Source organism: Castor canadensis, chromosome 7, assembly GCF_047511655.1.
Source record: "Castor canadensis chromosome 7, mCasCan1.hap1v2, whole genome shotgun sequence".
Classification (NCBI taxonomy): Eukaryota; Metazoa; Chordata; class Mammalia; order Rodentia; family Castoridae; genus Castor; species Castor canadensis.
In genome coordinates this window covers 162,280,268-162,298,820 of record NC_133392.1, presented here as the reverse complement: position 1 = coordinate 162,298,820, position 18,553 = coordinate 162,280,268, and the positions used below count along the sequence as shown (strand labels likewise).

The 18,553-nt window shown below is 54.1% G+C and overlaps 1 protein-coding gene across 1 annotated transcript in view; it reads right to left on the bottom strand.

Moving 5' to 3' along the window:
• Cfap74 (cilia and flagella associated protein 74) overlaps window positions 1-18,553 on the bottom strand; it is a 50,591-nt gene that overhangs the window by 7,500 nt on the left and 24,538 nt on the right. Inside the window, exons 15-25 of the mRNA XM_074081574.1 lie at window positions 17,604-17,670; window positions 17,203-17,292; window positions 15,968-16,132; window positions 14,806-14,938; window positions 13,727-13,803; window positions 13,074-13,196; window positions 8,947-9,068; window positions 7,104-7,232; window positions 5,483-5,570; window positions 4,695-4,868; window positions 3,899-4,032 (exon numbers count right to left, since the gene is read on the bottom strand). Coding sequence (XP_073937675.1) covers window positions 3,899-4,032; window positions 4,695-4,868; window positions 5,483-5,570; window positions 7,104-7,232; window positions 8,947-9,068; window positions 13,074-13,196; window positions 13,727-13,803; window positions 14,806-14,938; window positions 15,968-16,132; window positions 17,203-17,292; window positions 17,604-17,670 — 1,302 coding nt within the window. The remainder of the gene's footprint in view (window positions 1-3,898; window positions 4,033-4,694; window positions 4,869-5,482; window positions 5,571-7,103; window positions 7,233-8,946; window positions 9,069-13,073; window positions 13,197-13,726; window positions 13,804-14,805; window positions 14,939-15,967; window positions 16,133-17,202; window positions 17,293-17,603; window positions 17,671-18,553) is intronic.

The window sequence follows — 18,553 nt, the reverse complement described above, 5'->3', positions numbered from 1 at the left end:
GGTCCCTCTGTGACCCTGAGCAGGGGACGGGGGAGACACAGCTCCCCATGTGTTGGACGCCGGTGCCCACAGACAGGTGGCCTGGGGGGGGGTTGGTATCCAGGACTCATTCTTGCATTTGTCACAGTCGTTTGCTGCCCTGTTAACATCTGGTGGGTAACTAACACTTGATCCTGAAGCTTCAGCAGTTGCAAAGGAAGTAATTCCTGCCTTATGTTGCATGCTTATTGACATTTAAAAGCTAAAACTGGTAAGTCACTCTTGAAATGTAAGCAGGGATTTCTATACACCATGGTGAATTGATTCCCCATCACCAAACATTAAGAAAAGAGATGTTTGAAAATTTCACATTCCACGTTTTCCTTGAGCTCACACTCATCGCCTTTTCCCCATCAACGTTTACCTGCAGTGCTAGGCCTCATGCCTGCTGGGCAAGCACTCTCGTTGAGCTGCACCTCAGCCTTCTTTTTTTTTTTTTTTTTTTTTTTTGTGGGACAGAGAGGGTTTGAACTCAGGGGTTTGTTCTTGCAAAGCAGGCGCTCTACCGCTTCAACCACACCTGCGAGTCCATTTTCTCTGGTTATTTTGGAGATAGGGTCTTGCAAACCATTTGCCTGAGCCAGCCTCTAACCTTGATCTTCCTGATCTCAGCCTCCCAAATAGCTAGGATTACAGGAGTGAGCCACTGGTGCCCATCTAATTACATCAATTTTTAATGCTTTAAAGGCTAATGTGGATTAGTCTATTATACTCATCTATAAATAAAATGTCTTCAATACTGAAATATTCTTTTCTTTCTTTTTTTGGGGGGTGGTGGTGGTACTGGCGTTTGAACTCACAGCCCTGCACTTGCTAGGCGGGTGCTCTACCACTTGAGCCATGCCATCAGCCCTTTATACTTGAACTTTTTTTTTGCCTTTTTCTTTATTGTTGTGCTGGGTGGGTACATTGTGACATTTACAAAAGTTGTTACGATGTATCAAATATATTATATTCAAATTCACCTCCTATGCTTTAGTTATTTTTCAGATAGGGGCTTGAATTTTTGATCAGGGCCAGCCTCTGACCAAGATCCTCCTACCTCTGCCTCCCATATAGCTGAGATTATAGATGTATACCACCACTCCTGGTTTATTTGTTGAGATGGGGTCTTGCTACTTTTTTCCTGGGCTGGCCTCAAACAAAAATCCTCCTGATCTTTATCTCTCAGGTAGCTGGAATTACAGAAGTGAGCCACCACATCTGGTCTTATACTTTCCTTCCTTCTTTCCCTCCCTTCCTTCCCCCTCCCTCCCTCCCCTTCCCCCAGTCCCCTTCCCCCTCCGTCCCTCCCTCCTTCCTTCCTTCCTTCCTTTCTTTCTTATGGGACTGGGGTTTGAACTGAGGGCTTTGCAAAGCAGGTACTCTACCAAATGAGCCACACCTCTAGTCCATTTTGCTCTGGTTATTTTTGGAGATGGAGTCTCTCAAACTATTTGCCTGGGTTGGCCTTGAGCCACGACCCTCACGGTCTCAGCCTCCTAAGTAGCTAGGATTACCGGTGTGAGCCACTGGCGCCTGGCTCTTTTTCTACTTCTTGAAAAAGCAGCTTAGTGACACTGGCACACAGGGTACATGCATATATGTGCATGTAGTTTACAGGCACAGAGTTGCATAGTGAAAGACAGTGGAACTTGGAAGTATTGGCTCTTGGGCAGGAGGAAGAACAAAGGTAATTCTTGCCACAGGTAGAGTATTTACTTCTGTAACTGAGGCAGATATGATAAAAACGTGAACGGTATTTTGGGTGGGGGTACATGCCATTGGTCATCTGAGTTCTCGGGTTATCTGAAGGCAGAGGGACAAAGAAAGCACAGAGCGAAGGAAGGTGGAGATGCAGAAGCAGAAGAGAGCCCTCGGGCCATCAGGTTAGAGTGGCTACCCAAACTGGGCTCCCCACTAAGAGTCCAGAGGAGATGACTGGGCATGGAAATGAGCAGCAGAGAAAGATCAGATCACAAAGCTGACAAAGAGCACAAGGGAGGACGACATTCACACCGGTGAAGGGACAGTAGAGGAACAAAGTCTGTGACATGGCGAGGGGGCATGTCAGACACATCTGCATCCATGAGTCCCTTATTGTACCCTCCTCCAAACTGCACCCACCAGCTCCTGACTTAGAAAATGTGAGAGGGAAGAAGCAAGTCTTTGACCTCCTTTGCTTAGGAAGCATGCCACTGAATAATAGCAGAAATATGCCAGCAAGTGCCTGGAGCAGGAGGGTTTGAGCTGGAATAGCGTCTTTTGGCAACTCCTGGTGGAGCTAGGCCTTGAGCACAGAGGCTCAGGCATCACCGGCTGCCTGGTGAGGGACCTGCTACCACTCAGCTGCTGGGAAAATCAAACTGGAATCTGGCTGGCCGGGGCTCCAGTGACTGATTTATCTATGACGCTGAGCAGAGGGATGTGTTCACTGATGCCAGAGGGACACAGGAAAATCCCACCCGTGGGGCTGGCAGAATGGCTCAAGTGGTAGAGCACCTGCTTAGCAAGCGTGAGGCCGAGTTCAAGCTCCAGTAGGACCAAAAAAGAAAAGGAAAATAAAGCCAGATGTGGTGATGCATACCTATAATCCCAGAACTTGGGAAGCTGAGACAGGAGGATCACAAGTTCAAGGGCAGCCTGGGCTACATATAATGACCCCATCCCTAAAAGAGAGAGAGAGAGAGGAGCCAATTGTGGTGGTACATGGCTGTAATTCCAGCATTCTGGAGGTAGAGGCGGGAGGATAGAAAGTCCAAGGCTAGCCTGGGCTACAGAGTAAGACCCGGTCTCAAAAAGAAAGAGAGATTGTGGGGTGTGTGAGAACGAGGAGCCAAGGCGGGATCCAGGGTTCTGGCTGGAAACGGTGGAGCTGCAGGGAGGCAGCTTTGGACGGGTGGGGAGGAGAGAGGGGTCCTCTCAGTGCCGCACCTGCACCTATGAGTGCCATGACGGGGGACCCAAGGCTGCCTCTGAGTGGGGCCGCCAAGCCCCTGGCCACCCCACACTTTCTTTCCTGAGGTGACCGGGGGAAGCCACCTAGGACACTGACATGGTCCCGGCTCACTTTTGGTAACTTCTGTTTACAGGTGGATCGTTTTTAACAATGAAACACAGATTCTCACCGATGGTTCTGCAGCTTGGTGGAAGGGTGGAAAGAAAAGACAGGCTCCTGGGTGAGCTGGCTGGAGACAGCATGGGGTGCTCTGGGAACTGACTCAGCAGCTCATGGCCTCCGCCCCAGAACGTCCTCCCCAGGCTGATCCCCCCCGGGCCCTTCGTGTGGCCCGGACCCCAGCACCTTTTCTCCCTCTCCCTACTTTCCTACTCCCGCCCCCCGGTTGCAGGGAGGAGAGACTGAGCCCGCTCAGCACGCACCTGCCGTATGCAGAGGGGCTTGCACACCACCCGCTCACACTCTCGCCCACCCACAATCAGAGGCACACACGCTCACACACGCTCACACAGACTGCAGACAAGAACGCTCACTCTTACCTGTACACACGTGCACTCTCGCACACGCACACACTCACCCATACTCACGCATGCACGCCCACTCAAATGCGAACTCCCTCACACACATGCCCACGAGTTCGTGGGTGCACACTGGCACGCGTGCACGTGTTCGCGATGCACTCACACCTGCCCACGGAAGCCATGCCACGTGCTGCTTTGCACTCGTGTCCACACGCTTGCTCTCACTCCTCTCACACAAGGGTGAGCTGGGCCACAGTGAAAGGCCACGGGGGTGCAGGCCTGTTCTCCTGTGTCTGGGGCTCAGCTCTGTGATTAGCCTGGTGGGGTCCAGGGAGAGCCGGGTGAGGAGGACTGGGAAGGCTGAGCGGGGCCATGCATTCCCTCTGCCCCACAGGCTCACCGGTTTATCTCAGATTTGCAAATCAGCTCAAAGCTGTATTCCTTGGCTTTGGTGGGCTGGAAGAGCAGGTCGAGTTGCAAAGTCTCCAATGGCATGATCGTCCCAAACCCGTCGTTGGGCTGGATGTCCACAAACTGGGAAATTGGAACACATCCGTGCCAGAGTAAAACTGGTGCTCTGTGGGGGAGTCTGTGCGGGGCGGGTGTGAGTGTACATGCTGGTGGGAGTGTGCACATGAGTGTGTGTGAAGCTGGGCATGGTGGTTCACGCCTGTAATCCCAGCACTCAGGAGGCGGAGGCAGGAGGGTGATGAGTTCGAGGCCCTACTGGGCTACATAGCAAGCCCCTGTCTCAATAACCAGCCACTCCCCCTGAAAAAACCCCCAGAGGGTATGTGTATGCTTGTGAGTGTGAGTCTTCAGTGCTGCTGAGTTTGTGGAGAGTGGACCAGGGTTGGTGTGGGCTGAGGGCACCAGGCCTGAGCGTCCTCTTAGGCTGTCATGGAGGGTCTGAGCAAGGAAAGTCCTGGAAGGCAGGGAGGGAGAGAGACTGGAGCTCTGTGGGTGTACCACACCAGAGGGAGGGAGAAAGCCAGAAAGATGGGGGGCCAGAGAGAGGGGGCAGCCAGGACAGGAGAGGGACGGCTGGGAGGCAGCAGCAGCCAGGTGTGCAGGGCAGGATGGCCACTGGTGTCCAGGGGCCTAAACCTGGAGCAGCGGCTGCTGTGGTCCCGTCCACCATGTCCCCTACGTCCCCCACCTCCCTCTCCTCTCCAGGGCCTGACCACGGCAGGTACCTTGGGAAGTCCAACAAACCCAAACTCCTGGGGCAGGAGCGAGTGGTTGGTGAGGCTGATCTCTGTCCTGATGGCCTCGTAGATGGTGCAGTACCCAAAGTCCACCTCTGCGGGGAAGACTTCCAGGTCCGAGGTAGTGACAATGGCTTGGACAGTGAACTCCACTGGTTTGATCTGAGGTGCGAAGGGCCAAGCACACTCTCAGACACTGGCAGTGTTTATACAATGACCCCCCGAACAACAAACGCACCGGCATTCTGCTGCCTGTGGCCAACAGCGCACCGTTTCTACAGTGAGTCTCTCACCAGTGCCCTTCCCTGTGGCCGTGAGCACCTGGGCCAGGGTGTGGGGTGGAGGAGGGAGGTGCAGGCAGCAGCAGAGGGACCCAGCGGGTGTGACTGTGTGAGTGCACGAGGCTGTGTGTCTGGTACATTGCATGTGTGCATGTGTGTGCATATGCACCCACGCCACGGAGAGCACACTGTGTGCACGTATGATAGGTCCTCGTCCGAGTGTGTGGGCACACTTCCTGTGTGCGTGTGCAGGTGAGGTGTCTTGAGATAGTCCTGCCCAGCTGGGGGTGGACGTTGCTCTCTGGCCCCTTCTTGTAGCTGTGTAGGGGCTGTGTGGGGCCCAGGCAAAGGTGTCTGTCAGGCCTCTGGACAGCCCACCAGCAGGCAAGTGGACCAGGGCTTTGCTCTCCCAGGGGTGCAGGGCCTGGCCTATCACAGTAGCCCTCTGTTCCCCAGAGCTGCTCCTATTCCTCCTGGGAGGGGCCCTGGACAGACCTGGTCAGCCACCCAGATTGTCATTGGAGCCTCCAGAACCCGGCTCTCCTTGTCAAAATACTTCCCCGCATCTTCCGGGAGGGAGTGTCTGCAAGAGGCAGGGTGAGGGTACAGCGACTGCACAGTGACAGTAAAACTGACCTGCACTTGGTGCTTTTAGATCACGCAAGACCTGTGTAATGGATGGAGTGGATTTGCTTCAAGATTCACCTGGTGCCGAAGCTCCTGTTCTCACGTGGACCCAGCAGCTAATGTGTGCACCTGTGCATTTTAAGACCTCTGGATGTGTTAGCACTACAAGCAGCAAATCACTCCAGGGCAAGTGGTACTGGCAGGTGCGCTGTGATTAAGTGACCCAGACATATTTCTGAATGGTTGCGTTTGAATAAGCAGAAGTAAATTCAACAGTTGTGTTTTAATTAATAAGGATGCTGTCACTTAAAGGAATGCTAAAAAGCCCCTTTGACAATCCTGGCTGCTCAGGAGGCAAAGATTGGGAGGATCAGGTTTTGAGATCAGTCTGGGGAGAAAAAAGTTAGCAAGATTCTATCTCAACTAATATGCCAGGTGTTGTGGTACTCATCTGTAATCCCAGCTACTGGGGAGGTATAGGTAGGAGGACAGAGCTCCATGCCAGCCAGGGAAAACACATGACCCTATTCTGAAAAATAACTAAAGCAAAAAGGGCTGGGGGTGTGGCTCAAGTGATAGAGCATCTGCCTAGCAAGCATGAGTCCCTGAGTTCAAACCCCACTACTGGGAATGAGGCTCAGTGGTAGTGCTTGTGCCCGGCATATGCAAGGCCCTGGGTTCCATTCTCAGAACCCCCCCCCCAAAAAAGTTGCTCTTGCCAGGCATGTTAGCACATGCCTATAATCCCAGCACTTGGGAGGCTGAGGCAGGAGGATCACAAGTTTGAGGCCAGTCTGGGCTACATAGTGAGAAAAAGGAAATTAGCATCCCAGAGGAATGTCAGGAAAAGTACAAATAAGAAACAAGAGGCCCACTTTGCCACGGTGGGTAGTGGGCGAGGCAAGCCTGGGCTGCAGCTCTGACTATTTAACAAACAGCAAATCCAGCACTCACCCTGGTGCCTGGCCTGCCACACCCCCTTCCCCGGGCCACACAGCCTGCAGCCCGTGGTCTTGGTCCTGGACCCCAGCACAGGAGCCAAGGGCTGCTCCAGGCAGCAAGCAGCAGAATTAAAAAACAGGACCTCTGGCTTCCAAAGCTGAAGTGAGTCATTCGGAAGCAATGCCCACAGACACGTCAAGGAAGCCTGACACCTACAGTGCCCACTCCCAGGGTCCACCAGGGAGGGCCAAGAAGGGCCTTGGAGCAGGAGAATGCAGGGACCCCATAGGTAGAAGAGCCTCGGCACGGATGCAAAAGACAAACTTCAAGAAGCTTGGGGAGTCGGAGACATTGCGAGAAACGCATGTGGACAGCAGCTGCCCGCTGTGGCTGGGCAGAAGCCACGGCAGGTGCCACACACAGGAGGCCAGGTGATCTTATCCTGGCAGGTGGCCCACCCTTGTGATGTGTGCCCAGTCCAGAGTGACCAGCAGGAGGTCGGCTCTCTCCCCAGCCCCCGCCAGCCCAGGCCTTTCCCAGCTCTCACCGAGGCAAGAACTTGAGCTGCACCGAGTAGGACGACAGGGCCTGGATGTAGCCCGTCTCAGGCAGGAGCTCCATGTGGCCTCTCAGCTCCTTGCAGACCTCAAATTTCAGGCGTAGGGCCGCCTTCGCTCTGCGGGCGGATCACGGGCACCGGGTCAGGTGATTGCCAGGGCCTGTGTGTGCTTTATCCCTTGAGTCATTAAGGTACGTCTGATGACTGAGTCAGCCACAGCACTCAGTGCACACCAACTCCACACCAAGCACAAGCACCCGGATGGTTAAGAGCATCTTCAAAGCCTGCTTCCTACGAAATCTGAGAAATTCTTGAAAGTAAAAATACATTGCAGCTGAACTTGGGCCCAAATCAGTTCTCAGAGGCCCCAGTGTTTTCTGGGAAGAACTCCAGCCAGGCATCTGTGGGTGCAGGGCCTGGAGGGAGTATGAGGGCTGGTTACCTTCCTTTGGGGTTCTGTCCCGGGGCTCTGTACAGGGCACCCAGGAAGCCTTGGATGTCCGGGCCTTGCTAATCACCCAAGCTCCTAACTCAGAAGCAGCCAGAGGAAGCCAGGCGTGCCTCTAGCCAGTCACCTGGAGTTCTTTGCAGGCCACACCTCACCAGCGCCCACCTGGGCCTTCCTGTGACCACCATGAAGCTCTTTCATGGCCCTGCCTGCCTTGAGGTCTCTGCTGAAGGCAGTGACAGTGGCCGAGCCCTTGCTAAGGCAGCTCTGGGTGACACCCTCTGCTTGCTCCCTGTGAGTGTCTCCTTTAGTTTCTATGGGGGAACCATCTCAGCCCAAGAAGGAAAAGGCAGCCTAAAGAGGGAGGCTCTCGTGTCTGCCTGGGAATCTCAGGTAAAGGCTCCAGAGCCTTCTAAGCCTCCAGGCACCTCTTCAGAATTTTTTTTTTTCCTGGCGATACAGGGGTTTGAGCTCAGAGGCAGGCGCTCTACCACTCGAGCCGCACCTCCAGCCCTCCAACACCTCTTCAGAATGCTCTGCATGATTCTTGTCTGGCCACTCAGGGTCTGCTGCCTGGTGTTTCTCAGACATGGCCCTGAGGGCTGGGTCCACAGTGATCCAGAGGTGCAGGTGGCAAGGCCAGGTCACAGACACTGAGCGAAGCGGTGACTCTCCAGGGAGCCACAGCTGGGCTGACCCCTGGGCAGTACACAAGTGAGGATCAAGAGGAACGGGCCTGTCTTTTCTCTCTTGCCTTTTGGAAGGCTACCAGAGCTGAGGTGGCCTCCAGAGCCGAGGTGACCTCAGCTTTATCCCTTCTAAGCCCCAGAGACAAGCCCTGCAATGCGTGTCCTGCTCTCCTGCTGCTTGAGACTGTGGCAGCCAGCCGGCTCCACTGCTTCTCCACACTGGCCAGTGCTGGTTCTTGGACACAAACAGGAAGGGGTCTTCATGAATTACCCACCTACACCAGCTAGGTAAAACCTACCACATTAAACAAAGCTACAAATCACTGATACTGGATTAAAGAATCACCAAACAAACGTGTCCTTTGGGGAGGGGTCGATACAGTGACACTTCCCCGGATCCCTCTTGCCTTCTGTGCCACACGACCAAGAGGCAGTTTGCATCCTGCAGGGACCCTGTTCAACCCGGTCCCCCAAATAGCCCTCCCTTCCACACCCTTCTCCCTCATGGAGACAGCTGCCCCTTCACGGAGCTGGGCTGGAGGTCCTGGCGTTCCTTGGCTTCATCTTCAATCTGACTCTGTCCCTGACCCGCCCCATGGCAGTGCCTGAATGACACCTGGCTCACCTCCCTCCCCTTTGTCACCCAGGTGCCCATTCACAGTGCCGTGCTCCTGCTGGCCAGCAGGGGGCTCACCGCGTGAGGACGAGGATGGAGTCTTGGTACAGCCGGTCGTAGGTGCAGATCTTCAGGTCCACGTTGGGTCTTGGCACCCAGACGGGGACATCAACGGCCACGCCAATGGCTCTGAAATACAGCTGAATTTGGACAGGTGAACTCAACGGCGTGTGCTTCCTTTGCATTGCAGGCCGTGCCCGAGTATTAACACAGCCCAGCAGTTTCGTGGCTTGACTTTTGTAACTTGCCTCACAAGTACTGGAAGAGCAATGACTAAACAAGCCATGTTCCAAGTTCTGTGGCACTTTTCATGTCATTGTCATTAAAAATTCTTTTTATGCTCAAAAAATGTAAAAATTAACCTGAATACAGCTGGTGTGGTGACCCTGCCTGTAATCCCAGGTGCTCAGGAAGGCAGAGATAGGGAGGATCTCAGTTCAAGGCCAGCCTGGGCAAAAAGTTAGTGACATTCCGTCTCAACAAAAGGCTTCATGCCTGTAATCTCAGCTATTCAGGGGCATGAGTAGGAGCAGCGTGGTTCTACACTGGCCTGGGCAAAAGCAAGAGACGCTGTCTGAAAAATAACTTAAAGCAGAGGGAGCTGGAGGAGTGACTCAAGTGGTAGCTTCTTGCCTTGCAAGCACAAGGCCCTGAGTCAAAACCCCAGTACTGCCCCCCCAAATACAATGCCAAATCACCATGTACCCATCATTCAACTTCATAATTATCATTACTCTTAGTTGCTTAAAATCTCTGGGCTGGGGGAGTGCAGTGCTTACTTAGCACATGCAAGGCCCAGAACCAAAATCCCAAAACACTCCCTCCCCAACTTTTTATTACACACACCGCATTACACAGAAACTGTGTGCACACATGCGTGACACTTTCACAGCTAACGAGGAACTGGGAGCTCAGAACTCTTGCAGGGACCTGAGAAGGGGCCTTTGTCCCCCCTCACCCCTACCCCATCTGCTGCTTTCTCCACACACTCTGACGCCTTGGGTCTGGGGAGGCTGGGCGAGATGAGTGGAGGTCTTGGGATTTGTGAATGGCCTACAGGGAGAACTCAGCACAGCAAGCCCCAGAACTGGGGAGGCCTGGCCACCCCAGGGTGGAGCCGCCTGGGTAGGAGGCACTGTTGTGGGCTACAGGCCCAGTGGAGGCTTCAAACATCTGCATAGATTGCCAGGACTCTCAGCCTGGGGCAGGTGACCGCCCTTTCTAGAACACCAGTCCATGGGGGTGGGTGGGGTCATTGAGATGGGGTTGGGGCTGATGCTTCTTTTCCCACAACCTGCAGGACTTGGGCCACTTAAAACGCCCTGCCACCAGGTCTGAGGCCGCAGGGTTGTCAAAAAATGCAACCCGTTGTGGGGCCAGAGACAAAAAGGTCAGACAGAAACAGAAAACATTCCTGTGGCACAGACCTGCTGGAGAGTCAGGAGGACAATGATGACACCAAGAGTGTGACAAGCCATGAGGCTCCCACATGAGCTGAGGTGCTCAAGTATCAAGGTACAAGCCCATTGCAGTGGGGAGACAGGGACTGTGAGGGTGAAGAAGGCTCAGATCTGGAGGACAGGCCTGGGTGACAAAGGAGGGAAGTCCTGGGGTGTCGCGAGGTAGAGGACTGGCCTTGGAAGCCGAAGGCCACAGGTGGTCAGGTAGGATGGATTCTGAGGGCTCATCTGGTGAGTGCCCCATTCAAGCACCTGCTGCGTCCCTGAGGGACGGGCAGCATCTCAACCCCTGTGGCCAGGGGATGGGGATGCAGGACAGGCCTCACTGCTGTCAGGGCTGGGAGGGGTCTGCAGGGCCTGTGATGGAAGAGTGGGCAGCATGGGAGGCTGACTGCGTGAACTCCATGTAGGGGGAGTTGGAGGGAGGAAAGAGGGCAGGGTCAGGATTTAATCTCCAGGATCGCCCTGCAGGATCACTTTCCTTCACAAGGTCTCTGCCTGCCACACTGATGCCAGGAAGCCACTCAGCTCACAGTTCTGGCCCTTCCTCTATCATGACACCTTAGCTGGCCGCCAGAGATGCTCTGTGACAGTACTGCGGGCCCTCGGAGTCAGCGGGAGCTGTGGGAAGTGCAGGTAGTGTGGAAATCGTGGGCACTCTGGGAACCGGGGTTCTGTAGTAACTATGGGAACCATGGATCCTATGGGTACCATGGGAACCGTGGGGACCATGGGAACTGTGGGTGCCGTGGGAACTGTGGGTGCCGTGGAAACCACTGGTACCATAGGAACTACGGGGACCACGGGAACCGTGGTGGCGGTGGGTCTAGGGGCGGTGTGGGCTCCTGGGCACCGTGCATGTGGACACTGGACAACGCGGCTCTTGCGGGTTACTGTGGGGCACTGCTGGCCTCAGGGATACTGTGAGGCTTGCCGTTGCCATGTAGTCGGGGTTATGGGTTCCTAGGAGGTGGTCTGGTCCTTTGACGCTCCTGTTGTAAACTATTCCTGTCTCTCCTTGCTGCGAGCAGTCCCTTTTTGGTGGGAGGGCACTGAGGCTGAACTCAGGGATCTGCACTCGAGCTGCTCCACCAGCCCTTTTCGCTTTGGTTATTTCTGAGATGGCGTCTTGCTTTATGTCCAAGGCTGGCCTGGACTGAGAGCCTCCTGATAGCCGCCTCCCAAGTGGCTGGGATTACAGGCGTGAGCCACTGTGCCTAGTCTTAAAGCAGCTCTGTATGCTGCGCCCTTTCTGTCCACCCGGAGTGATTCAAGGAAACGCACCCGCACAGAGTTCCTGATGGACGGTGGAGAGTGAGGGCCCCGAGCACAGAACACCCCATGGTGGGATCGGATGGTGCCTGCCTCACACGTGGGTATGGACAAGCACTCTCGCAGCAGCGCAGGGCAGTCGAGGACATTTTGACAGCCAGCCTAGGTCCTGAGGACACGGACTGCCTAACGGTACCCACAGTTATCTCAGGAAATCAGGGCGTGCTGGGGTGTGTTGCTGGGGTGTGTTTCTGGGAGGATTCTCTCCTTCCACGTGAGAAACAGAAAGCAGGTGGAGGGGTCGGGAGGGAAACAGGTGTCCAGGTAGCAGAGGGGAAAGCAGGACAGGTGGTGACTCGATCAAACCGAGGGCCGGGAGAAGGCGCTGTAAAGTAAATAGCAGACACACTAAGGGATGACACAAAGGGCAACAGTTATTCACCCGCGTGAGCACAGGAGATTCTCACAAGAAAGAAAATAGTAGTCTTGCTTAACAGACAAAACCTGGCCCCTGAAGAGAGCCTGAAAGTTGTTATTTTTAAGTGACTATTAGCCAGGCGTGGAAGTGGGGGGGCACATTTATAATTCCAGCACCTGGGAGGTTGAGGCCAGAGGATCTCCAGTTTGAGGCCAGTGTCTCGAGAAAGATGGTATACGTTATACGTATATATGACTTTGAGGGTGAAGGGTGGCTGGTTCTGATAAAAGGCACAACTCACAACAAGGAACCAGGCGTAAAAGCTCAGGCACCAACAAGTAAAGCAGCTCCCTGAAGCTGCTTTGTTCTAGAAACACAAAACGTAATCACAAGGGAACACAGACAACCTGGAAGGAACAGGTGGGGACCGATCCCCTCAGCAAGCTCGCATGCAGCCGTCACACAAAGATGCTTTCTTCACGTTCACTTCACCACACTGATAAAATAAATCTTGTCTCCGGTCACAAAGAAAAATTTAACAGGAAAAAAGTTTATAGGTCTTATTCTCTGATCATAATTTAATACTTACCAATAAATAATAAAAAGCCGTACAAATTTAAGGACTCAGAAATTAAGAAAGACATTTCTGGCGATGAAGAGCAAGGGCTGGGGGGCTGGGGGGCTGGTGGTGTAGCTCAATGGTGGCATGCTCCAGCATGAGAAAGGCCCTGGGTTCAATCAGCGGCATTGAAAAAAAAAAAGGTGTGGGGAGAGCAAGAGCCCTGTGTCACGTGCAGAGGCGCACACGTGCGCACGAGTGCATAAACTCACACGTGTGAGCCTCTGTGTGTGTATGTGCACTGACTAAGGCACCACCCCTCTGTGCCACCAACTAGTCACTTGAGCTTGGTTAAACGCCAACCTAGGGCAGCTGCCCGACAAGGCCGTGGGTGGGAGGGGGACCAAGTGCACCAAGAAGCATCAGGGACACTCACTGTTGGGCACTGTGGATTCCTAAACATGACCTTGAACTTGGTCTGGACTGCTCCCGGGATCACTGGAGAGAAGATGATGTGTACTTTGATGGAGCTGAAGGGGCCAATTTCCCCCTCTGTCATCTGCGTAGGAGGAGGGGGACCCTGGGTCAGCAGGTGTCACGGTTTTTATTAGGGTACCTCCTACCAACCCTCACAATAGCCATGTCACTGCAAGGATGGGTGGTGGGTGGTTATTTGGTCACACGCAAGCACTAGTTCCAAGCCTGGCCCTGCCTCGAGGGCTTACTGCCACGGAGTCCCAGTCAAGAGGGAGTCTGAACCCCTCTCCACAGTCTCCCTTCTAGCACACACCGTGCTCCAGCTGGGGGAGGGGGGCACTGCCAAGCTGGACCAGGTGCCCTGCATCCAGGAAACTGGCCCTGTTGCTCTGGTCCTGCCCAGCTCCAGAGAGGGAAGGGGCTTCCCTTGATGCTGGCTGAGACCACCAGGTGCCCAGAGGCTGCAGGTCCAGCCTGGCTCTGGTCAGATGCAAGGGCCACCTGAGGGCAGGAGTCATTGGATCAGGAAGGCGTGAGTGACTGGGCCTGCACGGGTGAGGGTTGCCTCCTGGCTGGGGGCACTCAAGGTTTCAGTATGGCGGGTGGACTGACCTTCCCCAGGGTGACCTCTCCCTGCTGGTCGCTGGAAGGCAGTGCCATGTTGCTGGTCATGGGTATCGCCTCTGCTTCTGGAAGACAAATCGGACGGCAGAAACAAATTCAAGTGCACCAAAAATGTGGAAAAAGTCAAAGGTTGTCAGAGTGCATTAACAGGCAACCTGGGACGATGGACGTCCACCACTGCACCCGGCCATTGGTTGAGGTGGGGGGTGGGGGGGGTGAATCTTGCAAATTTATTTGCCTGGGTTGGCCTCAAACTGCAATCCTTCTGATCTCAGCCTCCTAAGTAGCTAGGATTACAGGTGTGAGCCACTGGTGTCTGGCTCATGCTAGGCTTTTTGGGGGTAAAAATCAAGAAGCTGATTCTAAAATGTCTATGGAAATGCAATGAACCAATCTACCTAAAGAAACTATCTTGAAAAAGAGAACAAAGTTGGGTGATATACGTTTTCCAGCTTCGAGACTTACTCTAAGGCTACAATAACCAGGACGCATAAGTGTGGACAAATGAATGGACTGATCAGAACAGACAGCCCAGCAACACACCCATGCTCACACAGTCAGTTGGTTATTGGCTCAGAGAAGGTTATCAATCAAAGGGGAAAACCGATAACATTTCAATGCACATCTCAGGAACAAGTGGATATCCACACAGAGAGACTGAGTCTTGCAGGATGCTGGGGGCTCATGCCTGTAATCCTAGCTACTTGGGAGGCTGAGATTGGGAGGATTGTGGTTTGAGGCCAGCCCTTGAAAATAGTTGGTAAGACTTTATCTCCAAAATAACCAGTCTTGGTTCTCCCCAGCATCACCTGGGCCCCAGATCCCCCAGTCCCTGGCTGAGACACTGGGGCTCTGCTTCCTCTGTGGGAGGGTCTAAGCTCAAACTGTGGATCTCAGAGTGGCTCCCAGTTTGCTGTTCCTCAGAGGCCCTCCTGCCCACACCAGACCTCCTCTCTAACTGTCCAGTCTCTGTGGGTGCCAAGTGCCCCAGCTGTCTCAGGAACCAAGGCAGGAAGGAGCTTGGGCTAAATACCCACCACCCGTCCACAGGCCTCCCTGTCCCTCACCTTCCTGCTGTTTGTCCGACTCCTTCCGGCTCTGGACATCCAGCAAGGACTCATTGCCCTCAAATGGAGGCTCAGAGAAACTGGCAAGGACCTTGTCATAGACACTTTTATCATCAGAGGTGAACAGGCTGCTCTGGAAGGGAACACAACGTCTCTACCACCCTCTTACCAGACACTCTTGCGGTCGGGAGGGCTTAGGTGAGGACACGACTGTGTCTGGGCTGGGGGCTGCTGGTCCCCACATGTCTCCTTGGTTGTCCATGACTCATTCTGTCTATCCTGAATTTTGGGACCACAGCAGCAGCTTGCCTAGGGTGTGAGGCTGACCCTTTGCCTCCTATATCGGGACAGAGTTGCTCCTCCTTGTCCCCGGCACAGGAGCTCCATCTTAGACTCCACCCATGAGCTGCTGAGTCGGGTCCCCTTTCTGCCTTGCCCTGGGCAACTTGTCCCCTACCTGCCCAGAGCAGGCCCTTCCCACAGGCCCCCATCTATCTGTCCCCCCCTCCTGCCATAGCAGCCTTTGCCTCCCCATACTGCCGTGGCCACAGCCACTTGTGGTCCTGTCCTCCCCTGGCTGAGACCCTGTTGGGGGCCTTTGCTGGGATCCCCGGACATGGCCAACAGAACCGTGGGGCAGAGTTTCTTGTAAGAATGCTTGAGTTCTTCAGGAGTGCGTGAGAAAAGGTAAGGTTCCCTTTGCACCCCCCGAAATGACCTCTCAATGATGCACTGGGGGGTGACAGCCATTTTCCTCAGTGGGACCCCCAGGATTCCCCGAGGCTGTCAACATTCACCCATGGCCCCTGCACACCTTCCTGGGAAAGACGCAGGCCCCTGTCTGCTTTGGGAGCTGGTGCAGTGAGGTCATGAGGCTTCCCGTGGACCCTGCCCTCCAGGGACACCTAGGGAGGTCCCCTGGTGCTGCTCGTTGTCACATGCAGGGACACGGCATCCTGCGGCCATTGTAGGATGCGAGATGCCCCTCTCCTCACCTTTCCTAGACCTGCTGCTGACAACTCCTCTCAATGCCCGTCTTTACAGTCTGTGGGGCCGTGTTCAGGGAGGGGAGAGACCCAGTGCCCTGCTCTTGCCTGAGCAGAACCACAGGGACCCGTGGTCGCCACAGCTGCTGGTCAGGAGCCAGCAGCAGCACACTCACTGTTTTCGGGACGGGCTCGTAGTCCTCCATCTCACAGGACTCAGACGCCAGAAGAAATTTGAACGTCGTGCCCAGGCCCCCAGTGTTGGTCAGAGTGATGGTCTGAGATGTGGTTTCACCCACTGTGTAGCTGCCAAAGTTGATGAGCTCCTTGTCAAGAGACAGCTGTCAAAGGACACCAGTAAGCCAGTGTGGCTGCTCCAGGCCACAGGGTGCTCAGGAGGAGCACGGGGTCCTTACCACGCCTCGGCCCAGGGAATCCAGTGCCCCCGAGGCAAGGGCTCTTTTCCTTCTTGTCAAGGGGCCACAGGAGCCTGGTTCTCCCTCCCCCTCATGGGGAGCCTGTGTCCAGCTCCATGTAGGATGGATAGGGCTGGAATGAGCACTTGTGCAAGTCCTTTACTGCACACCCAGGGACACAACCCTCCCCAGAAGTCGTAGATTCCTGAAGTGATCAGGACAATTTAGGGTGTCTGAGTCTATTTTTTTTTTTTTTTTGGTGGTACTGGGGTTTGAACTCAGAGCCTTCACCTTGAGCCACTCCACCAACCCTTTTTTTGAAGGGTTTTTTCGAGATAAGGTCTTTCAGAACTATTTGCCTGGGCTGGCTTTGAACCACGATCCTCCTGACCTCTGCCTCCTGAGTAGCTAGGATTACAAGTGGGAGCCACTGGTGCCCGCCTGAGTCCAGTTTTAAGAAAGTCAAGCTAAGCCGGTGCCAGTGGCTCACGCTTCTAATCCTAGCTACTCAGGAGGCAGAGTTCAGGAGGATCGTGGTTCAAAGCCTCAAGATGTAGGACCTGAGTTCAAACCCCAGGACCACAAAAAAAAAAAAAAAGGTGGTAGTGTGACGATACGGGTTGTGGTGGCGGGTATACAGAGATTCATTTTACCATTCTTTCTGCTTTTCATTATGTTTCAACATTGTCTTAGTTCAAACACCACAGAGCTGCAGAAAGGACTGGGGTCTCCTCAGATGGTCCTAAGGTTTCCTCTGACCCACGGACCCTGAGTCTGGTCCCCACACAGGGCAGGATTAGTCTAGGATTTTCCAGCTCTCTTCTTTGCAGAACACCTCACCTTTTCCACCCAAGGCCCAGGTTGGGCCTGTCCTCAGCTGCCACTAGACCAAGGCCTGTGGTGGAACTCAGGCCCCGTGCCCCTCGGCACCCACACTCCAGGGGTACAGTCCTCTGGAGCCATGGAGAAGTGCCAGCACACAGCTTCAAACTTACGGAACATTTTTTTGTCGAACATTTCAGTGGAATGGCAAATCCGCCTGTCTGTGCCAAGAATGAAACATTTCCTTCCAGGTCTTTATTTATCTAAAAAATAAAACAACCCTGACTGCCATAAACATCTGCAATGCCCAGTTAAGGAGCCTGGGCCTGCCTGCCACCCGCCATGTGGGTCCCAGGGAAGGAGTTCCCAGAATGCATCTCAAGAGGGGCCTCACGTGAGCAGGGTCTGTGGAAACAGGTTCCACACCACACTGAGCCCCAAGTGCATGAGAGCACGAGGTGCCACACCCGCTGGCTAGTGAACTAGACAGCCACCTTGTAATGCCGCCTAGCATGTCAGGATGAGGCTGAACATTTTTGGATGAAACAGCAAAAACAGGGGCCCTGTGACTTACCATGGGCTTGAAGGTGACCAGCACTTCGCAGGACATTCCGGCTGACATGCGGCCTGGGGGGTCAAAGCTGTCAGCAGAACCATCCACAGAACAATGGTGGTCAGGTCACTATGGAAGGTGGGTGCTCGCCGCACCTCTCACAGGGCCCTTGGATTCCTGCCCTCCCATCTGCTCAGATGCCCTGGCCAACGAGCAGCTCTGGGTCTGCTGGTTTCTCTGCTGACCCCAGTCCTCAGTGGACAGGACATACTAAAGTGACCTTTGAATGTCTGGCCAGTGAGTGAGCAGTGAGCGAGTGAGGCAAGGTCCTGGGGGCCAACTCCCGAGGGATGAGAGCTGTGGAGTCAGTGGGACTGGCTCCCCCAGGGACATGCACCAGGCCTGGGACCAAAGATGCTGGATTTTAATACCAAAGTGGAGGCTGGTGGCATGGCTCAAGTGGTAGAGTGCTTGCCTAGCAATCTGAAGGTCCTGAGTTCAAAATCCAGTACTGCCAGAAACCCCCCCTCAAAATAGAAACAACTTGGGGAGATGGGCGGTGGGCCCCAGTCACCCAGAAAAAGCCCCAGCTTCAGAGAGGGGAGCTGGGAGTTAGTCTGTCTTGGCTAACTGGATTCTGGGTGAGATGAAGAGTCTCTCCACAGAAGTCCTATTGTGAACACCAGGTCTATGTTCACAAAGTTGGGTTCTTACCTAATTTGCTTAGTTTGGAAATGAACAAGATAAAATTTCTTTTCTTGATGCCAGACTACAACACAGAACCCCCAGGAAGCAGTCCCAAGGTGAGAGCGTCGGAATCCAAGATCTTTCACAAAAGCACGGGACACGAGAACCGAGCCAGCAAAGAGCAGGGCCCAGCTCCAGGAATGGCAAGAACTATGAAGCGGAGCTTTTAAAAGATGTGTAATTAAAATGGTTAAAGACATAAATAGAGAATCGCAGACATGAGA